We start from the raw sequence: 17,643 nt of genomic DNA, 5'->3' as shown, positions 1-17,643 counted from the left end.
AATTATTAAAATAAAAATCAGATTTATTTTCTTTGTTTTTTTTTTTTTTATTATTATTTTGGGGACACAGAAAAGGGGTCAAAGTGCCTCTGATGTAACTAACACCACAGTTTGTGTATGTGTGCGGGCAAACGCAACCACACACACACACACACACTATCCTTGATAAACACACACAAACCCACACACTTATCTTATTAGACTGTCGGAGGTCTGTCAGTGTTGAGTGTGGAGAGAAGCTGTAATCCACAATGCCTTACCAGCTTTTTCTGAAGCTTTCAGCTGCTTCTCATGGTCTTCAGTGGTGCATAGCGTCAGCTCGCTAGGTTGGTTCACGACAGCTGAACCGCACCGATGACAGTTGATCAAACTGCACTGATGAAGTCTGTGAGATTGGGGGGGGGGGATTGAAAGCTCAGAAAAAAGCTTGTAAGGGAACCTTGAGTCAAAACTTAGTCAAATCATTATTGTGGCTTCATCAATAATTTCCAGCAGCTGGATGATGATTTTTAGCCACGTTAGCGTCTCTTTAGAACGACGGCGTTTAGGTCTGTTGGCTCAGCACTCGGTCCAGATTGAAATATCTCAGCAACTCCTGGATGGATTGAAACTTGGTTCCCAGAGGATGAATCCTAACGACTTGTCTGATTTTCTGACTGAACATCTAGCGCCACCGTCTGGTCAGAATGCCAACGTGTCCAACTCTTGAGTTCACGACAGGAAGACTCAAAACCAACTGAATTCTCATTATTATATTAACTGTTCGCATGTTAGTAAGTCACTCCGCAGGGTTCCCTTTAAGCTACAGTAGAATTCAGCACAAAGTACAACTGAGCTCATGATGAGTCCGACGAGCTCAGTCTAATCGCCTCCGTACAGAGGATAACGCCACGTTCGTGTCCACCCCGAGTTTTTGTAATCACTACTTTTTGAACTTCAGGTCAACATCCAATAATTATGACCAGAAAACTCATATTTTTGTGAAAGCTTACAAACCATCAGTGCTTAATGAATGGGAATGTCAAATGTCATTTAATCCATAAAGTGAACTGAACACACTTGTAATAGGTGTATAGTGCTAAATTGTCAAAGTAGGGTCTTTCCCATCGCTACCATCCATCACATATGACATGAACTTAAACCTTTCATTTATGGAAGCACATGGTGTTTCCTCTGGTGCCTCCCTCAGGACAAACAGTGAAGAATAAGAAGCTTTTCTTTCCAGTTTTCATCCATCCAGGAGCTTTTAATTACTGCTGAGTAACAAAACTCAAACTGACAAAGTGTAACAGAGAAGATAACTGACAGTATTGTTTAAAATTAGACCAAAAGTACTGATCATCAATATTGTTTTACATGTTTCAATATATTTGACCAGTTGAACGTTGTGGGCGTCACTCCTCCATCTCCTCTTCAAACAGTTTAGCACGTCAGGTCTCTGCTCAGTTGTTTTTAGCAGATATTAAATTATTTCAAGGTGTGTGTGTGTGTGTGTTCACACTCTGGACTCTTGAGCAGCGTTTGTCATCATTCGTGTACTCTGTCTTGTCTCTGTGTTTAAAAAGAGAAAAAAAAAAAAGACAACGAACAAATATTCCTGATGTTTAAAGAGAAAAACACTACAGTACAGAGAGAGAATTGTAAAATAAAATGTTATTGAATGATGTGCTACTAGACTTATTTTGTTAAAATTGTTTAGAGATATGAGAGGGAGCTATGTAGAGGATAATATGATGATGTATTGATTATGCAGAGCGATGTTTGGATTAAAGTTGTAGCAAGCTGACCCACCAAACCAGCTTCCAGCGTCTTCATTCAGCTGCACATGAAATGTGTAATAGACTTTTAATTTCTGGACACAATGTACATAACATAATACATTTCAAACATCTTTATCTAAAAAGTTACTGGTAACTATTACTGTCACATGCATGTAGTAGAGTGCAGAGTAAAAAGTACCTGAAACCCTGAGTAGATGTACTCAGTTACTTTCCACCGCTGATTGAAACAGAGAGGAGACGTGTGCGTGTGTGTGTGTGCGTGCGTGTGTGTGTGTGTGTGTGTGTGTGTGTGAGAGAGAGAGAGACTGATATTAGCTGAATGTCTTCACACGACAAACACGCGTCAATCATCCAGCTGGAGGATGATGTCATGTTTATGAGATGGGTGTAACATGTAGAAGGAATTAACGTCTGGCTCACAGATCTCTGACAAATGCAGTCAGGAAACGAGAGGAAGAAAAAAAAAAAAGAAGCTTTTCATAAAGATGTTCTTCCCTGATTCATGTGACAAAGGTGTAAAAACTAAAAAAATGAAATAATAGAGAATTTATCTGACGGGAACGAACAGGTGGAAACACTGAGCACAGAACAGAAGTGTTTTCTGATGCTCTTTAAGAAAAAAAGAGGTGAGAGTCAACGTCCAAAGGCAACATGAAGCCACATCTGTCGGCAATAAAAAGATAATTAATTGAGACTGACGAGTTGGGAACATCACGAAGGTATTTATAGGATAGAAACAAGGATGTGTTGTACAGCAGGAGAGAGCAGAGCTCAGGTCGTTCTTCCTGGTTAATCCTCATTTGTTTTACATCAAAATCACATCAATCATAACAGTCACGACGCTGTTTCCCTTTGTTTTATGGATCCCAGCAGGAAGGAGGAGTCAGTGGAAACAGGAAACAGGAAAAGAATAGGAGAAATATTAGAGAAAAATAGAAGCATTCATGGTGATTAAATATTATGACATTAAGCGGCTATAATTGACATTATTAATGACAATGTATAAAACGTCAGTGTGAAAACAATGTGACTGAAAGGTGATGAGCCTACAGAGGTTCACCACCTGAATCTGCAGCTGCCCCTCGGCCTCATGGGATTTAATCTAGTGAGTCTAATTATTATTTTTAGATGTTTCACCTGCAACTTCACTCTTCTGTTTCACTCTTGTGGATTTCAGTTGCTTTCAGAGAAAAAAAAGCTCTGAAAACTCGCTGTCCACCACCTGCTCAGCCCCACAGCAGCTGGTGAACATAATGAAGCATTTAGCATTTAGCAGCTAAAGAGCCAGATATTTCCCCCAGGAGCCGGAGGAGACCAAACACAGAGCTAAAAGAGAGGGAACACTGGACTTACAGTCAACAGGAGGCTGCTGGATGATAAATTCACTAGAGCAACTTAAAATGTGATTTTTAAAACATAACTTTGACCTCCTAACCCTTTAAAGTCTTCAAATTGTTATTTAAGAGGTCATTAATTAAATGTAGCTTCTTATAATTTTGTCTCATACCTGTGAGTATCTAATACTTTTGACTTGCAGACTTAATTTTGATTTATTGTCTTGTACTAGAAACATCGATTATTTACCTCCAGTATTTTAATTGTCACTATTCCTCACCTTTCTTCTTCTCTGCTTTACAGGAAAGTAGATTTAAAACCAGTTTCACAAGGTGCTTCACTCTTCTTTCACTCAAAAACAATGGCAGCTGGTTAAATATAGTCAGCCATCAGTTGACGTTGCCTCTGTGTTTGGATCAAAGAAAACGCGCTGTGCTTTGTGAAACAGATTTCCATAATGTTTGTGTTTGATTTGTCTGTGTAATGTTGAAGTAAAACGCCTCTCATCTCAAAAACTCATGGTAAACATGGTAAAAAACATGTCATGGTAACGGTTGTCGTGCAGTTAAGTTAGAGCAGGAATCTTTGAGTTTGACACATGTTTTCTGGTAGCTGCCTCTCTTTTAACCTGGGCAGGGTATATCACCATGGTAACCTGGGCCCTTCACCATGGTCACTGTTGCAGAGGATCAGATGAAAACCTGTCAACAGACCCAGGTTCTGACCAATCAGATCACTGGAAACACAGCGAGTCATCAGTCAGACACGGATCCTCATCTGGACAAAAATAGTGAGTTTATAATAAAGTGACAAATAAAGAACAGTAGAGACGCTTTTGTGGAGTTGTAGAATCACTTTTTGTGTTTGTTACATTAGTCTCTATTATAATTAAAAAGTCCTATTTAAAGCTGTACTTTTAATCATCAGGATATTGTTTCTACAGCGTCTTGTTCTGTTGTGTGATTATATATTATTACTACCCTGACTAACTTTTTTTTCTTTTTTTTCTGGGGGTTAAAAATAAACAGTTTTCAACGCAGGTTTTTCACATAAACACACCCAGACTGAATGAAGACACAACACAAACAATGAAACACAGTTAAACTTGGAGGAACAGGGCCCAGAAGGTGGGAAGATGTTTTTTGTTTTTGCTCATAGACGATCGAAGTCACTTCGGTCTCATACCAGACTGATGCTGCCTTCATGGAAACCGGAAATATGGCTATTATAAGATTTGTTTCCGTAATTCCGATGAGTGGTGAGTTTATACGATATAGAAACATTGAAATGATTATATAGAATGATTAATAACATAAACGTGCTACTATATAAAAATGATTAATTGCATTTTTATTAAAAAAAAACTGATTTTTTAATCAGAAGACAGAACTCAAGGGTATGCTAAGGGTAGAAGTTTAGAATTTGTGTATTTTACACAATATTTGTATACAGTCTATTTGATTGTCTTTTCTCTCTCTCCTTTCTTTCTGTTTTGTGATCGTTATCTTCTTTTTCTCTTAATAACCAACAAATATTTAAAAAAACTATTGTACAGACATTACATTTGTATAAAACATACAGGAAATAATCAAAACAGAAGTAAATTAGAAAATAAATACTATACAAGAAAAAAAGATATAGTAAAATAAGTATAGGAACATACGTATGAGTATAGCAACATAAATAAATAAATAAAATAAATGTTTAATTAATTTTCTAAATCTGACATTGATTTTAAAAATCTGCATTTGTGATTTATCATTCATTGTAATACTGTTACACAAGATTAAAATCATTTGTCCAGCATTTATTTTTAATGCATTTTTCATTCACTGCACTTTTAGTACTGAATTGTGTTTTTATCTCTTGTCTTTTCTTTTCTTTTCTTTTTTTTTTTACCCTTTTTTAATAATTGTGTCTCCGTGTGGAGGATTTCTTAACTCTTTTGTTTCTCTAACAAAACGTTATTAATAAATAGGATAAGAAAAAATGTGTTTTCATCCGGGGGAGGCAGTAGTACAACGCCTCAGCATTTTATCAAGCCTCGACAGGAAGAAGACGCTGAACAGTCCGAGTTTTCTGGGCAGCACCTGAACGCAGCAGCAGCCAGCCAGTCTCAGTGCGGTTCAGAAAAACTTCAAACCACCTTCAGGCTGCTCCGAGGAGACACCGCGGGAAGACAAAGCCCCACTTTCGGCCCCATTTAAACAAAAAAAAAATATCCGGACAAGAAGCGTCGCAGAGAAGCCAGAAGAGAAGCCGTTAAAGATGCCGGCCACAGAGAAGGACCTGGCTGAGGACGCTCCGTGGAAGAAGATCCAGCAGAACACCTTCACCCGCTGGATCAACGAGCACCTGAAGTGCGTCAACAAGCGGATCGTGGACCTGCAGCTGGACCTGGGCGACGGCCTGAGGCTCATCGCCCTGCTGGAGGTCCTCAGCCACAAGAAGATGTTCAGAAAGTATCACCCGAGGCCCAACTTCAGGCAGATGAAGCTGGAAAACGTGTCGGTGGCTCTGGAGTTCCTGGACAAGGAGAACATAAAGCTGGTGTCCATAGGTGAGTAAAGACGGTCCATTCATTCCTCTGGAGGCTGGTTTGAGGCTCCAAAACACCCCAACATGTGGCCCCCGAAGTCAGTTTACCTGTCCATGAACAGTCCACACATGACAAGGATGATGGCAATACTGTTATTACTTATCCCAGTAAAGTTTCCTCCCTAGTTTTTCCACTTTTAGTCCCAACACACCGTTTATTGTTCTGGAAAATACGAACTCTTAGTAAAAATGCAGCATTTTAAAGTCCACTTGCTTTTCTACACTTACATATATATCCTGCGTTATTGTAAATTATGTCTACTTAATCAACCGGAAACGCTCTTCAATTCGGCGTACATATAATAAACAAAGCAACAAATAATTAATATAAAATCTGAGGTTTTCTAAGTCCTTCACGCCTTTGTTGCCGCCAGGTGAGAGACGTCGCTGGGAATAAAAAGGGAAAACCCACTTTTTAAAAGTTGATATGAAATATAAATGACTGGTATTGAGCGGGTCATGTCACAGTAAAGAGTGGCTCATGTCGCTTTTATAATGTTATTTATATGCACTTTGAGACCAAAGTTCAGTTTGTACCTTTTGTCCTTTCATTTCTGGAGAAGTTTCCCGGGGCTTTTACTATAATATTAACCAACATGAACCTGTTAGTGAAAGGCTCTTGCGATAGTAGAAGTAATATGTTACTTAAATTACCGTTTTTAATGACATTTGTTCTCATTTTAGTCCGTTTTGTTTCATGGTAGCTCCCGTACGTGCAGCACAAAGGTGTGACAGGAACTCCTCGCCAAACTGTGTTTAAGAATCTCACAATTTAATGTGGCTTTGCCCATTAGTGACATTATACTCATTATAAATTATATTTATAGGATCACAACGTACCCATATTCAGATCGGCACATATATAGTCCAGAATTAAGCCAGTGTTGTATAGGAAATTAAAATTATTTCCTGTTGTTGCCCACACCTTGTTGCTGCCCGCCCAAATCACCTCCAATACTTTTTAAAGTTAATTTATCAATTCTCCATATCCGGAGCCAAAGTTTGGGTCCTGTGGTCGTTACTGATTAAATTACAGTATATGTCATGTTGTCAGCAGCATTAAACTGACAGATTTCTGAATGGAGTTCGGCATGTTGCGGGTTCGAGTCTCAACATGACACCAGCAGTGTGTGTTTTAATGAGGGAGGACACACCTGTGTTAATGAGCTTCACGTGGAGAGGTGAAGTCTCCTCAGTTTGGGTGAAGCGTGAAAATATTTCACCCTCTTCCCCCCCAAACATTCACCAAGTCAGAGCCTAGTGCTGTTAATGGGGTTTGTCAGCTGTATGAGATTGATGATGGGCCTCCATCTGCTGCTCACTTATTCTGCTTTATAAAGCTGTTTTCTTTTTAACAAGCTGCTTGTTGCTGTGTCCCGAACATAATTACCACACAGCTGATTTTAATTAATGATGTTTGGCTCTCACCCAGGCTGCACAGCACTGACACATATACTCACATATTGCAGTTATTTTTGCTTGATATTAAAGATATGAATGACATCATAGTGACCCAGATATTTCATTGTTTTATCTCCGTTTCTTTGCAAAGGAAAACAATGTGATTTTTGTTGGTCTCAGCAGTAAAGCATTATGTTAAAGATCTGTTCCAGGCTGATGGAAAAAGATCAGAAAGTATTTTTTTTGTTCCCTTAAATTAATTTCATTTGGAGCTTTGGTTTTGTCAGATGGAAATAAATCAGCATCAGTTTTGATAATAGAGTACTTTGATCAAACGTGAATATTTGTCTTCTATGATGATCTAAAATGGGTCGTTGGTCACAGTAAACAAATGTTTTAATTATTTCATGCTGGGCTTCATTTTCTGACATTGTGCAATTTCTTGATTGAGGTAATTGATAATGAAAAGTGTTTTTGTGTTTTCCATCTCTTTCTATTTTCATGCTCTGAAGTGAAACTGTCAGATATGGTGATGTCATTGTGCATCATTGTGCGCTCAATTAGCAGTTTATTAGGTACAGCTAGCTAAAACTAATGCAGTGTAGTACAGCGGTCCAACACAAATGACCTTTGAGGTTATAATATTCAGTTTGTGTAACGATTCTCTCAGAGAGGTTTCCGTTCAACTGTATGATCCTTCTGGAGGATGAGTTGCATTGTACCTAGTAGTATTATACTTAATGGAGGAGTAATACGTTTTCCCATAAGGAGAAACATATTTAATAGTGAACTAAACTCTCTGTTGAGACATTAATTTAGTCACTTGTACCAAAACTCACGAGTATTGTCAAATGTCACTCCCAGAGTCCAAGAGTGTCCAGACTCGAGCTGCAGCGTTGTTTGTGTTTCGTTTGTGATGAAGGGATTTAAACTTGTGCTTTACCTTTTTTTCCCCTTGAGAATTAAGAGCAAACAAAGTTATACAGCCATCCAGTCATGACAAGCTACATCCATCTTTTTTTTTACCCACAATCCCTTTTTATTTTTGTCGTCATTTCCTGTCGAGTTATTGTCGTGCTGCTGTAGAGACGGCGTCACTCTCAGCTGGAGAGGTGAGCTGAAGCCCCGGGAGTTCAGCAGCTCTGCCCTCCGTCAGCTGCTCCGTCAACAAGCTGACAGAGCAGTTCACACACACACACACACACACACACACACACTGTTGTTTTTGTAAGAAACATCTCAGGCCTTTATTAGTGACCTCATCTCATATCTGTGGTTGGACCTGCGGACAGGACCAGGTGTGTTTGTGAATGACCTCAGAGCTCAGGATTCGTGTTTCCTGGCATGTGCGGCTGGTGTCGGTCTCTTCGTGGCATCTGTACGCGCTTCGTCACATCCTCGTATTCAGAATCATCCGGCTCAAAGTCAGGACTAAAACATAGACTGACACTGAGGGTGTGTCACGGTACCAACACCTGCCGTCCTGAGCACCACAGGTAGTAGACAAGTGCGTCCCATGTCAGAAAAATGGCCGACACACACATGGTCGGCACTTCTCCCGATACCGCTTCAAAGTGGTGTTCAGAGTGTCTCCCAGAATACACCACGGTCTGCTGTGCCTCACACACCGACGTCTCTCTTACCTCTTTCTGTCTCTGACACCGTCATGCTCGTCACTGCTCCATGACATCACAGTTAGAAATAATTGTTATGTTATAAAAGTTATTAGATTCTTAAATATGAAGTTGAGTCTTTGAACGAACAGACGACCTCGTTCCCCAACGAACAAACTGCTGAGAAATAACAGACTCAGACGTGATGGCGTTTGATAAACAGATTAAAACCTGGGTTCAGATTCTTCAGGCTGATTTTAGGACGATGATAATCAATAGACATGACGAAGCTAAAGTTGGATCCAGCATGAATATTATTATTCAGATCCAAAAACACAATTATGGCTGTTGGTTATCACCTGATATTAGATCTGTTCTTCTTGTCTGATGAGAATAATGTCACATATTTTACACCCTCAAGATAAATGATAAATATCCTTTTATCAGATATTTTCTGACAGAAGTCGTTCAACATGTTGTATATTTTTGTATTAAGGACCTATGAGCTTCTAGATAATTAAATATCTTTATTAATTGTATAATTCCTCAGCTACTGACTCTGACTGTGATGTTGTTGGTTGCTGTGACTAAGAATGATCAGAGCTTGTAGAGTATTTATATTTGTGACTGACAGGATGTCTTTATTAACCAAGTGTGTCCCAGTGAGCTCTGATAAACTCCCACAAGCCTGTGGTCTTAACGGGCACTTGGTCTCTGTGGCAGTTAAAGGAAATACGTCACACGAGCGGACACTTCAGTGCTCACAGATACCGCAAGCGTGGGTCCTGGGACGGACCCTGAACGTCCCCTGGAAGTCTAAATACACGTGTTTCCACAGCTGAACTGAGCTCAGGAGTGGTAAAGGATGCGTCTCAGACCACTGTTTCGAGGTGTAACCGAGACCGCTGCTCTGGATTCAACAGAAGCTTTTATGCTTCATCAGACGTCTCAGGATAAACTCTAGCTCAGGAAAAAAAAATAACGAAGCGGCCCGAGTGTGAAACTGTCCTGAGTCACTGAGGCTGGATGGTGTTTGGTCGGACCGTGTTCAGTGATGTAAAGAAGTGGAGGTTTGATTTTCCATAGAAGAGAGGAAATGACTGGGTGGGTGGGGCAGACACACACACACACACACACACACACACACACACACACTAACGCACAGCAGAAAGGTTTGCAGTGGTTGTGTTACAGTGTTCAGAGCTACAGATTATGAGCCACTCGGATCAGAAAACACTCTGGGTCGTTTTTAAAGAAAATGATTTGGCGTTGAGTTGACGTCTTGTCGACATGTCTGTGCATCACACTCTCTCTGGAAGCGGATCCCGACCGTCCTTCTCAGGCGGTCTCTGCCCTGTTGTTCAGCCTGCACCTGACTGACATCCTCCTGTGTCTGCTAGTGTAGCTACGCACCTGTCTCTGTCAGGGAAACCATCTTTGATACAGGTGATATGAACTGGCCGGATCAGGCCTGTTGCAGTGAAGGATTGTTAAACAGTGTCTGTTATTTCCTGAGCTCATTGTGTGACAGCGGAAAAGAAAAAAACAACTTTGGTTCTTACAAAAGGTAAAAGAGGCCCACGAGCTGGAGTCTGGACATGTTGGACAGGATCCAGTGTGGCTACACAGGTAACGTTAGTTTGTCAGATGCCTCACCTGCATGACAGGAAGAGTGCAGCAGGGGGAGGGGGAGGGGGAACGAGGGAGCGTGGGAAGGAGAGGTTTGCTGTCGTCAGACAAAGTCGTGTAACTCAACGTCTCCATTTTTTCTGGTGTGTGTGTGTGTGTGTGTGTGTGTGTATGTGTGTGTGTGGTGTGTGTGTTAATGGTTAAGTCATGTGACATCATGTTTACAGAAGCTGTGAAAGAGGATGTGACTCCGAACAAAACATTATGAAATTAAAAATTGAATCAGAGTCTCTTCTTGAATGAATAATCGGAGTTTTCATGTGGAGCCGTTATCTTGTGCGTTTGTGTGTGTGTGTGTGTGCGTTTGTGTGTGTGTGTGTGTGTGTGTGCGTGCGTGTGTGTGTGTGTGTGTGTTGACTCCACCCTGCTTCATATCCACCAGCTGCGGTTCTTTCCTGATGTAACTGTAGCGGAGGATCGACTCGATCTGTCATCTTGTGCTGTGTTTCCTCATGTGACAGGAGCTGGTGTTTAATGAGACGATGCTTTTACTGTTTTAGTTTCCTGTTGACTTTTATCTTCCGTAATCAGTGTCAGATTTCCAACCTCCTTTAACACACTGCTTCACATGTGGGTCGATATTTAAGTGACGGGCAAAAAACCTGCAAAGAAATCAGCAGAATGCTCCTTTAATGCAGCGCAGGAGTTTGGCTTTTAAGGGTAAAATCAGATTGTGTGTGTGTGTGTGTGTGTGTGTGTGTGTGTGTGTGTGTGTGTGTGTGTACACATGTTATATAAAGAGGGTGTTGGCCTTCCACTTGTGCAGACAGGTGTGTTGAAGTGGGAGAGAGGTTTCAGCCTGTTTGTAAAGGCTTGACTTGTACTGAAGGACCTTTTTTAAATAATGGCTAATATGATATTAAACAGTCGATTATTTACACAACCAGCAGACGGAGCAACATTATCCTCCCACTGGAGTTGTGTTTGTTTCCACCTGATGAATGAAAGTCCAGTATTTTCTTTATCGTTCGCTCTGGTTCGGAGCTCCTGAGGGAAATATCTGTCTCTTTAGCTGCTGAATGCTCCACTATGTTCACCAGCTGCTCTCTGTGTGTGTCTGCCTGTTGTTTGAGGCTGGGCAGGTAGCGGTACGCTATCAGAGCGTGTTTGCTGGAAACAGTAAATGTGCGGTGAAACCAAAATAATGAGCCAAAAGGGGCTCATTATTTGAAAGGGCGACGCTCTTAAGAACAAACCAGTAGAAAACGAAAAATCAGGCTCCAGATTTAACGTTCTGCTTCACTCTCGTTGCTCTCATAGTTTTGTTCTCAGAGAAGAAGCTTGTGTGCTTGCGGCTACTTGCTCAGCAGCGAACAACAGACGGACACATGTTAGAGAGAAGCTGGTGAAACATGGTGGAGCTTTGAGCAGCTGAAGAGCCAGATGTTTGTTGGTAGAGACCAAAATAAGAGCTAAAAGAGGAATATTGGATTTACATTCACCAGTGTTACACAAACATGAACCCAAATCGATGATAATGTCGCTCACAACTGGTTTCTGACTGGCTGTAAAACTTTACCTGCTGCTCTTGTCCCTGCCTGTTGTGCTGTCCTACTTCTGCGTGTGTGTGTGTGTGTGTTCGTGTGTGTGTGTGTGTGGAACCAGGTGAGAACAGGCCCAACGGGATCTGTAACTGTTAGTTAAACCTAATCAAACTGTGTGACCTCATTTTCTCTCTTTTACTAACACACACACACACACACACACTGAACCTTAGTGCCTCCAGGCTGTGTTTTTGAGGAGTAACTGTAGCTCAGTGTGTGAAGTGATTTTTGTGACCGCAGCTTCAGTCTGGAGGTCGCTCGTTCACGTGTAAACATATCTGTTACAGTTTCATGTGCAGCAGTGATTCAGACCGGGTCCACTTCATTACTCGCTTTCTGCCCTTTGTTGTTCTGACTTTCACCGTCAGTTGCTGCTCTGCCTGTGAAAACGGTTTATAGCGGGAATGTCTGTGTTACAAACTGGAAGATGCATTTACCATGCAGCGAGGAAGTGATACAAATATGTTATTGAGGTGCATTCTCACATTATCATGCATCCAGTGCTTTTGGAGCTTGATCCACACTCGGGGATAAAAGTCAGGCTAACTTTGGATAACTGTGACCCTAGCTGACGTTTGTGGGCACAGCCAGTCACTGTTGACCGCTGCTTGTTTTTCCAGAACTGTCCAATAACAAACTGGCCTCATATTGAGACCAGACAAAAGAAAAAAAAGATATTGGCTTGGTGAAATATGCAGATGCTGCCACCAGGGTTGTTACAAAGACATTGTTTGAGTCTCTGGAGCGTCGCTATCCCACTGCTAACGACATCAGCAGTGAGGTGAAGTGGTTCTGTTTAGTTCTGCTTTGGACAGAACAATATGAACTCGCTGCACAAGACACTCGGTTTCTCTGCTGTAATGTGAAGATGCTGATTCCTGATCAGCTGAATCGGGTCAATATCGACGGTGTAAACCGGATCAGTAGATGCTTTTTATTTTAGACTAATGTCTGCTAACATGTGGTCACATCGTGCTGCCTGTAACACGTTTACTGCTGCAGCTCTCTCTCTCTTTCTGTGACACATTAACTGAGAGGCAGGAGACTGCTGCCCTGGACCTGATACCACACACACACACACACACACACACACACACACACTCACTCTCTCTCCCTTTCGCTCTCTCTCTCGGCCTCTCGTTGCCTTGGCGATGTGTGTCAACAGCAGTCGGCTCATTAAACTCTGACAGCTGATAGACGCTTGGTTTCAGTCTGACGGGGTTGTGTTGTGTGCGCGTGTGTGTGTGTGCGTGTGTGTGTGTGTGTGTGTGTGTGTGCGCGCGCGCGTGTGTGTGTGTCTTGGTTTAAAAGTTGTTGTTTTTTTCTTTTTTGCTGTAACTCAACTTTCTGTCTCCGACATGTTAATTTCAGTCATTTTTTATTGTTTACTTGTTTGTCCGTCACTGAGCAGGTTTCCTCTCTCACTCTCCGTCAGGCTGCTGTTTTACAGCTTCAGCTGTTATTTCTAGTTGTTCGTGTGATGTTCAAAGAAGGAGCTTCTCACAGATAAAGAGTCGCTTGTAAAGCAGCGTTCAGCTCTCACATGCTAATTCCTGAACGGGGACGTTGTCGTCGTTGTTTGTGTCCATGCTCTTGTGTTGCTGCCTGTTTAGTTGTTTGAATGCTGGTTTGTCATCTTCATGTCATGTCAATTTCCTCTTTGGGATATAAAGACCTCCGAGACCTTGGCCCAGAGTTTTTGATTCATCTGGGTGGGAAAAATAATAATATTAATGATAATCTTTCCTTGTGTACCCCCCTGTCCTGAAAAGTGCTTCACAACATGTTGACACAATTATAATTTATTTGAAACAACAATTTTTTATTTTCTTGTTTTTTCTTGTTGGATGCCTATAATTTAATTTACTTCACTGGTCCTAAATATTTTCCATATTATCTATATTGATCTATCAGATTCATTATTTTTGTTCGTAACTGAGTCTCATGGAAAACTTAAAATGGATCATGAAGTAATACAATAAAAAAAAAAAAAGAATTAAAAAGAAAAGAACGTAATCCATTTAAAAGCTTTTTTTAAATAAAGCCCTAGACCCGCGACCTGCAGCAGTAAAACAAGACAGTTTGGACCCGGTCCAACTCAGGTCCCGGCTCAGGTCTGAGTGGACCTGTGGAGAACTTTATCTCCATGTGAAACTCTGACAGAAACCAGATCCAGGATCAGATTCAGCTGAAACTGATTTGGCAACATTTTCACTTTCGTCACAATAAAGAACGATGAGTATCAACACAAAGAGAAGGAAGTGTAGTGGCTGCGCACACACACACACACACACACTGAGACACACACACACACACACACACACACACACACACACACACACACACACACACTGAGACACACACACACACACTCATGTGGAGAAAAGCGGACTAAGGTCAGCATGGGATGAGGTACATTCCACCTGTTGTCCCGGCAACCTCTGTAAACATAGTCGGTGATTGGCTGTGGGCTGGAGGCGACTGGGAGGGGGTGTGGTAGCCTTGAAAGGGAAGTGTCACATAACTTTAATGACCCGGAGCCGCCTCTTGCTGCGTTCAGGTCCTGTGAGAAAGATCAGAGATAAGAGACTGTGAGAATGACTCTGTTTCTTCGGAGATTTGACCACGAGCTGTTTGCGGAGTTCATCTGCTGCGCTTTGTTGTCTCCGTGTCTTTCAGTCGCTTCTTAACAGATCACATATGGAAGGTGAAGAAGGAAAACAATCAACACATCAGATTAACAGCACTGTGAGCAAGTCCGCGGGCCCAGCAGACTAATCTGGCCCAGATAAGGCTTCACGCTGGCACCGCGGGCGTTTGGTCAGCAACTGCTGATGTTAAGCAGGTATAATGTTAGCCATGCGCAGCTTCTTAGTTTAGCATGTCAGGATAAAACAATAGCTCATTAGCACACAACACAAAGTCCAGCTGAGGCCGATGGGAATGTCATTAGTTCTGCAGGAGTTTGGTATTGTCAAAATGAAAGTGTTGACATAATGAAGGTGCTAGACGAGAAGCAGACCGCCACCACGTCTGTACAAAACCAACACGTCCTATCCCTCTGAGATGATTCAGGCTCATGATGGAAGAGATTTCCAGTGAACTGAAGCTAAAACTTAAACAAACATGAATGTAGAAGTGAGATGAGTCAAAACCATTGTTGAGTTCATGAATCAGTTTCATTTCCTTTGGAAATTTGAGTCGCAAAGACTCTGATGTGCTATTGCATGTCTATAAGTCACAGCTGGCAGGAGTGTTTGAATTACACACACACACACACACACACACACACACACACACACACACAGCCCATTTAATCCTTGGGTGTTCTGTTCAATCTTTTCGTCTGTTTTATTTTCAGTCCTACAGGAGACAGAAAAGGTCCGAGCTGGTGACACATTTGTGGCGTTTGCTCTTCTTCTCTGGTTTTTACTGAACACGTCTCTGTAGTTGAACCTTTCATTGTCGGCTGGTAGAAGAACAAAACCACAGAACGTCCAGATGAAGTGGTTTTCAAAGTCCAGATCCTCTTCTCCGGCTCTGTGTTTACTGCTTCTGTCGAGATGATCGTTGTTTACACTCAGATCAATAATCACAACCAGATCAATAATTACAACCAGATCTCAATTCACGTCACTCGCAGGAAGGTCAAATCTAGACGAAGTATAACTTGAACAAGCCTGCATAACTTCTGCCGTGTTTAGATTCTCCGCCGTGAAGGACGGTTGATGGGGAATTAAAGGAGCGTGACTTGTGGTGTTGGCGCTAAAGTCACATTTTTTGGGGGAAACAAGGAAACTGCTTTCAGGTTGTAGCTCACGCTGCAAGAGACGCAGCTTGTGTCGAGATGCTCTGTAAATCTATCCATCTTCCTCGTGTGTGGTTGAGCTGATGAGATGTCTCCTGGAAAATCCCGAACGTTGAACCAAACTATCAAAGAGATCCTGTAAATTATTGTGGAAGTGACGTCACCTTGGAGCCTGTTCACTTACTAGATGATTCACAGTGATCGGGTTATAATATAAATGTAAGATGCTTTTCATAAAGCAAACACGATGAATGATAATCGTCTTTATGTCACATTAGAGATTTAAAAATACAGCGTTCAGATTGAAACAGCCTTGATTTTAATTGTGTCGTTAATGACTCAGAGTGTCTGAAGGTTTAATAGACAAAGTGCGAAGTGAAAGTTATTTAACATGGAAACAATCTCTCAAGTTTCTGGTAAGGCCACCGGTTTTTAAAATGCATTGTTGTTGAATTTGTGAACAAAAATTGTGATGTAGTTGCTGAATTCTTCCAGAATTGGACCAGAACCTAAAAGAAAACTGATTTCAGCTGCAGGTGGTGTCGTCAGTTCGTCTGGTGGTGCGAGGCGTGTGAGAGTTTCAAGCTGCGATCGGTTGATTCTCGCTGAAATGCACCTTTTTGCATTATCATGATATCTTGTTATCAGACAACCACATATCTTCTTCTGTTCCTGAAATAACTCCTCCCACATCGCTGCTACTTTCACTGGCACTCGTTAATTCCAGGAGTTCATCAGAACATGCAGGAAACCGTTTCACACGCAGATTGATATGTTTTCTAAGCAGACTCACTGAAAATAACTGTGTGACATGCCGAGCTGAGATATGCAGTGACTCTGCCAAAAGCCTCATTCAGGTGTGACTCAGCCGTAAAGCACCGTGGTGACCCACATCTATGAGCCAATCAGCTTTTGAGCTCAGGGTCAGTTTGATTGGACATTTGGCAAACCGACAAATCATGAGGCTTGGACAACACGGTTTGTGCTGAGCCCGCAGCTACAGACAAACACACAATACAAACCTGACGGGATTACCTCAGTCTGTTGATGACCTTAAAGATGCTTTACCTGTACACAGGTGTTTCACCTTGTCATCAGCCCCCCACCGCGCTGCAAGGCTGTTGTGTGTGTGTGTGTGTGTGTGTGTGTGTGTTTGTCTGTCTGTCTCAACACAACACACAGAGCCTCTGTGCTGCTGCAGAAAAGGAAACATGAGAGAGGCAAGGATATAGACTTACACACACACACACACACACACACACACACCTCTCTGCAGAGAAAGCTCCTTTGTTGGCTTCAGGTCTAAATGCAGCAGCTTTGTGCAGGTTTTCAATGTGAAACTTAAAGGAACAAATGTCACTTTTAACATCAAACTCTGTCTGAAAGCAAATATGCAGATTTTCCCAAACTGTCAAACTTTCGCTCTAAGAGACATGAAAAGGTGCAGATGTCCATTAACGCTGCAAAGATGAGTTGATAATTGATTGATTGACAGAAAATAAAACCCTCTTTTGGCTGAATTTGCTGCTTTGTTTGAACACACGTATCATTGTAAACTAACTTTTAGACCGTTGAATGGACAGACGTGTTGGGCTCTAGGAAACTGTGATTGGTGTTTAATTAAAGGGGAAAATAGTTGTTGTAGTTGCAGCCCTTCTGTCCATTATGTAACAAGACAAAAGCAAACGATAGAAAACCGATGAGATTCATAGTAAAATTCATTAATATAGAGCACAATAGTAGTTCTGTAAAGTTTCCTTTTTAAAGGGTCAGTTCACCCAAATCGCAAAACAGTTAATATGGAAGCCCAGTGCTTCAGTGTGGTTTTGCTGATGAGACTTCTGACTCCATTCAAACACAATGGGGAGGGGGGA

General features: G+C 41.6%; 1 protein-coding gene across 2 annotated transcripts in view; it reads left to right on the top strand.

Moving 5' to 3' along the window:
- The first annotated feature begins 5,247 nt into the window (after positions 1 to 5,247).
- flnba (filamin B a) overlaps positions 5,248 to 17,643 on the top strand; it is a 60,762-nt gene continuing 48,366 nt past the window's right edge. For both annotated transcript variants that reach the window (XM_023409446.2, XM_023409445.2), the window contains exon 1: positions 5,248 to 5,676. In XM_023409446.2, the coding sequence (XP_023265214.1) occupies positions 5,385 to 5,676 (292 nt within the window). In that variant the 5' untranslated portion in view covers positions 5,248 to 5,384. The remainder of the gene's footprint in view (positions 5,677 to 17,643) is intronic.

This window comes from Seriola lalandi, unplaced genomic scaffold (assembly GCF_002814215.2).
Source record: "Seriola lalandi dorsalis isolate HSWRI2012SDOR001 ecotype SW California unplaced genomic scaffold, Sedor1 jcf7180002054393, whole genome shotgun sequence".
Lineage (NCBI taxonomy): Eukaryota > Metazoa > Chordata > Actinopteri > Carangiformes > Carangidae > Seriola > Seriola lalandi.
The sequence above is the reverse complement of the archived record's forward strand: the minus strand, read 5'-3'. Positions and strand labels throughout refer to the sequence as shown.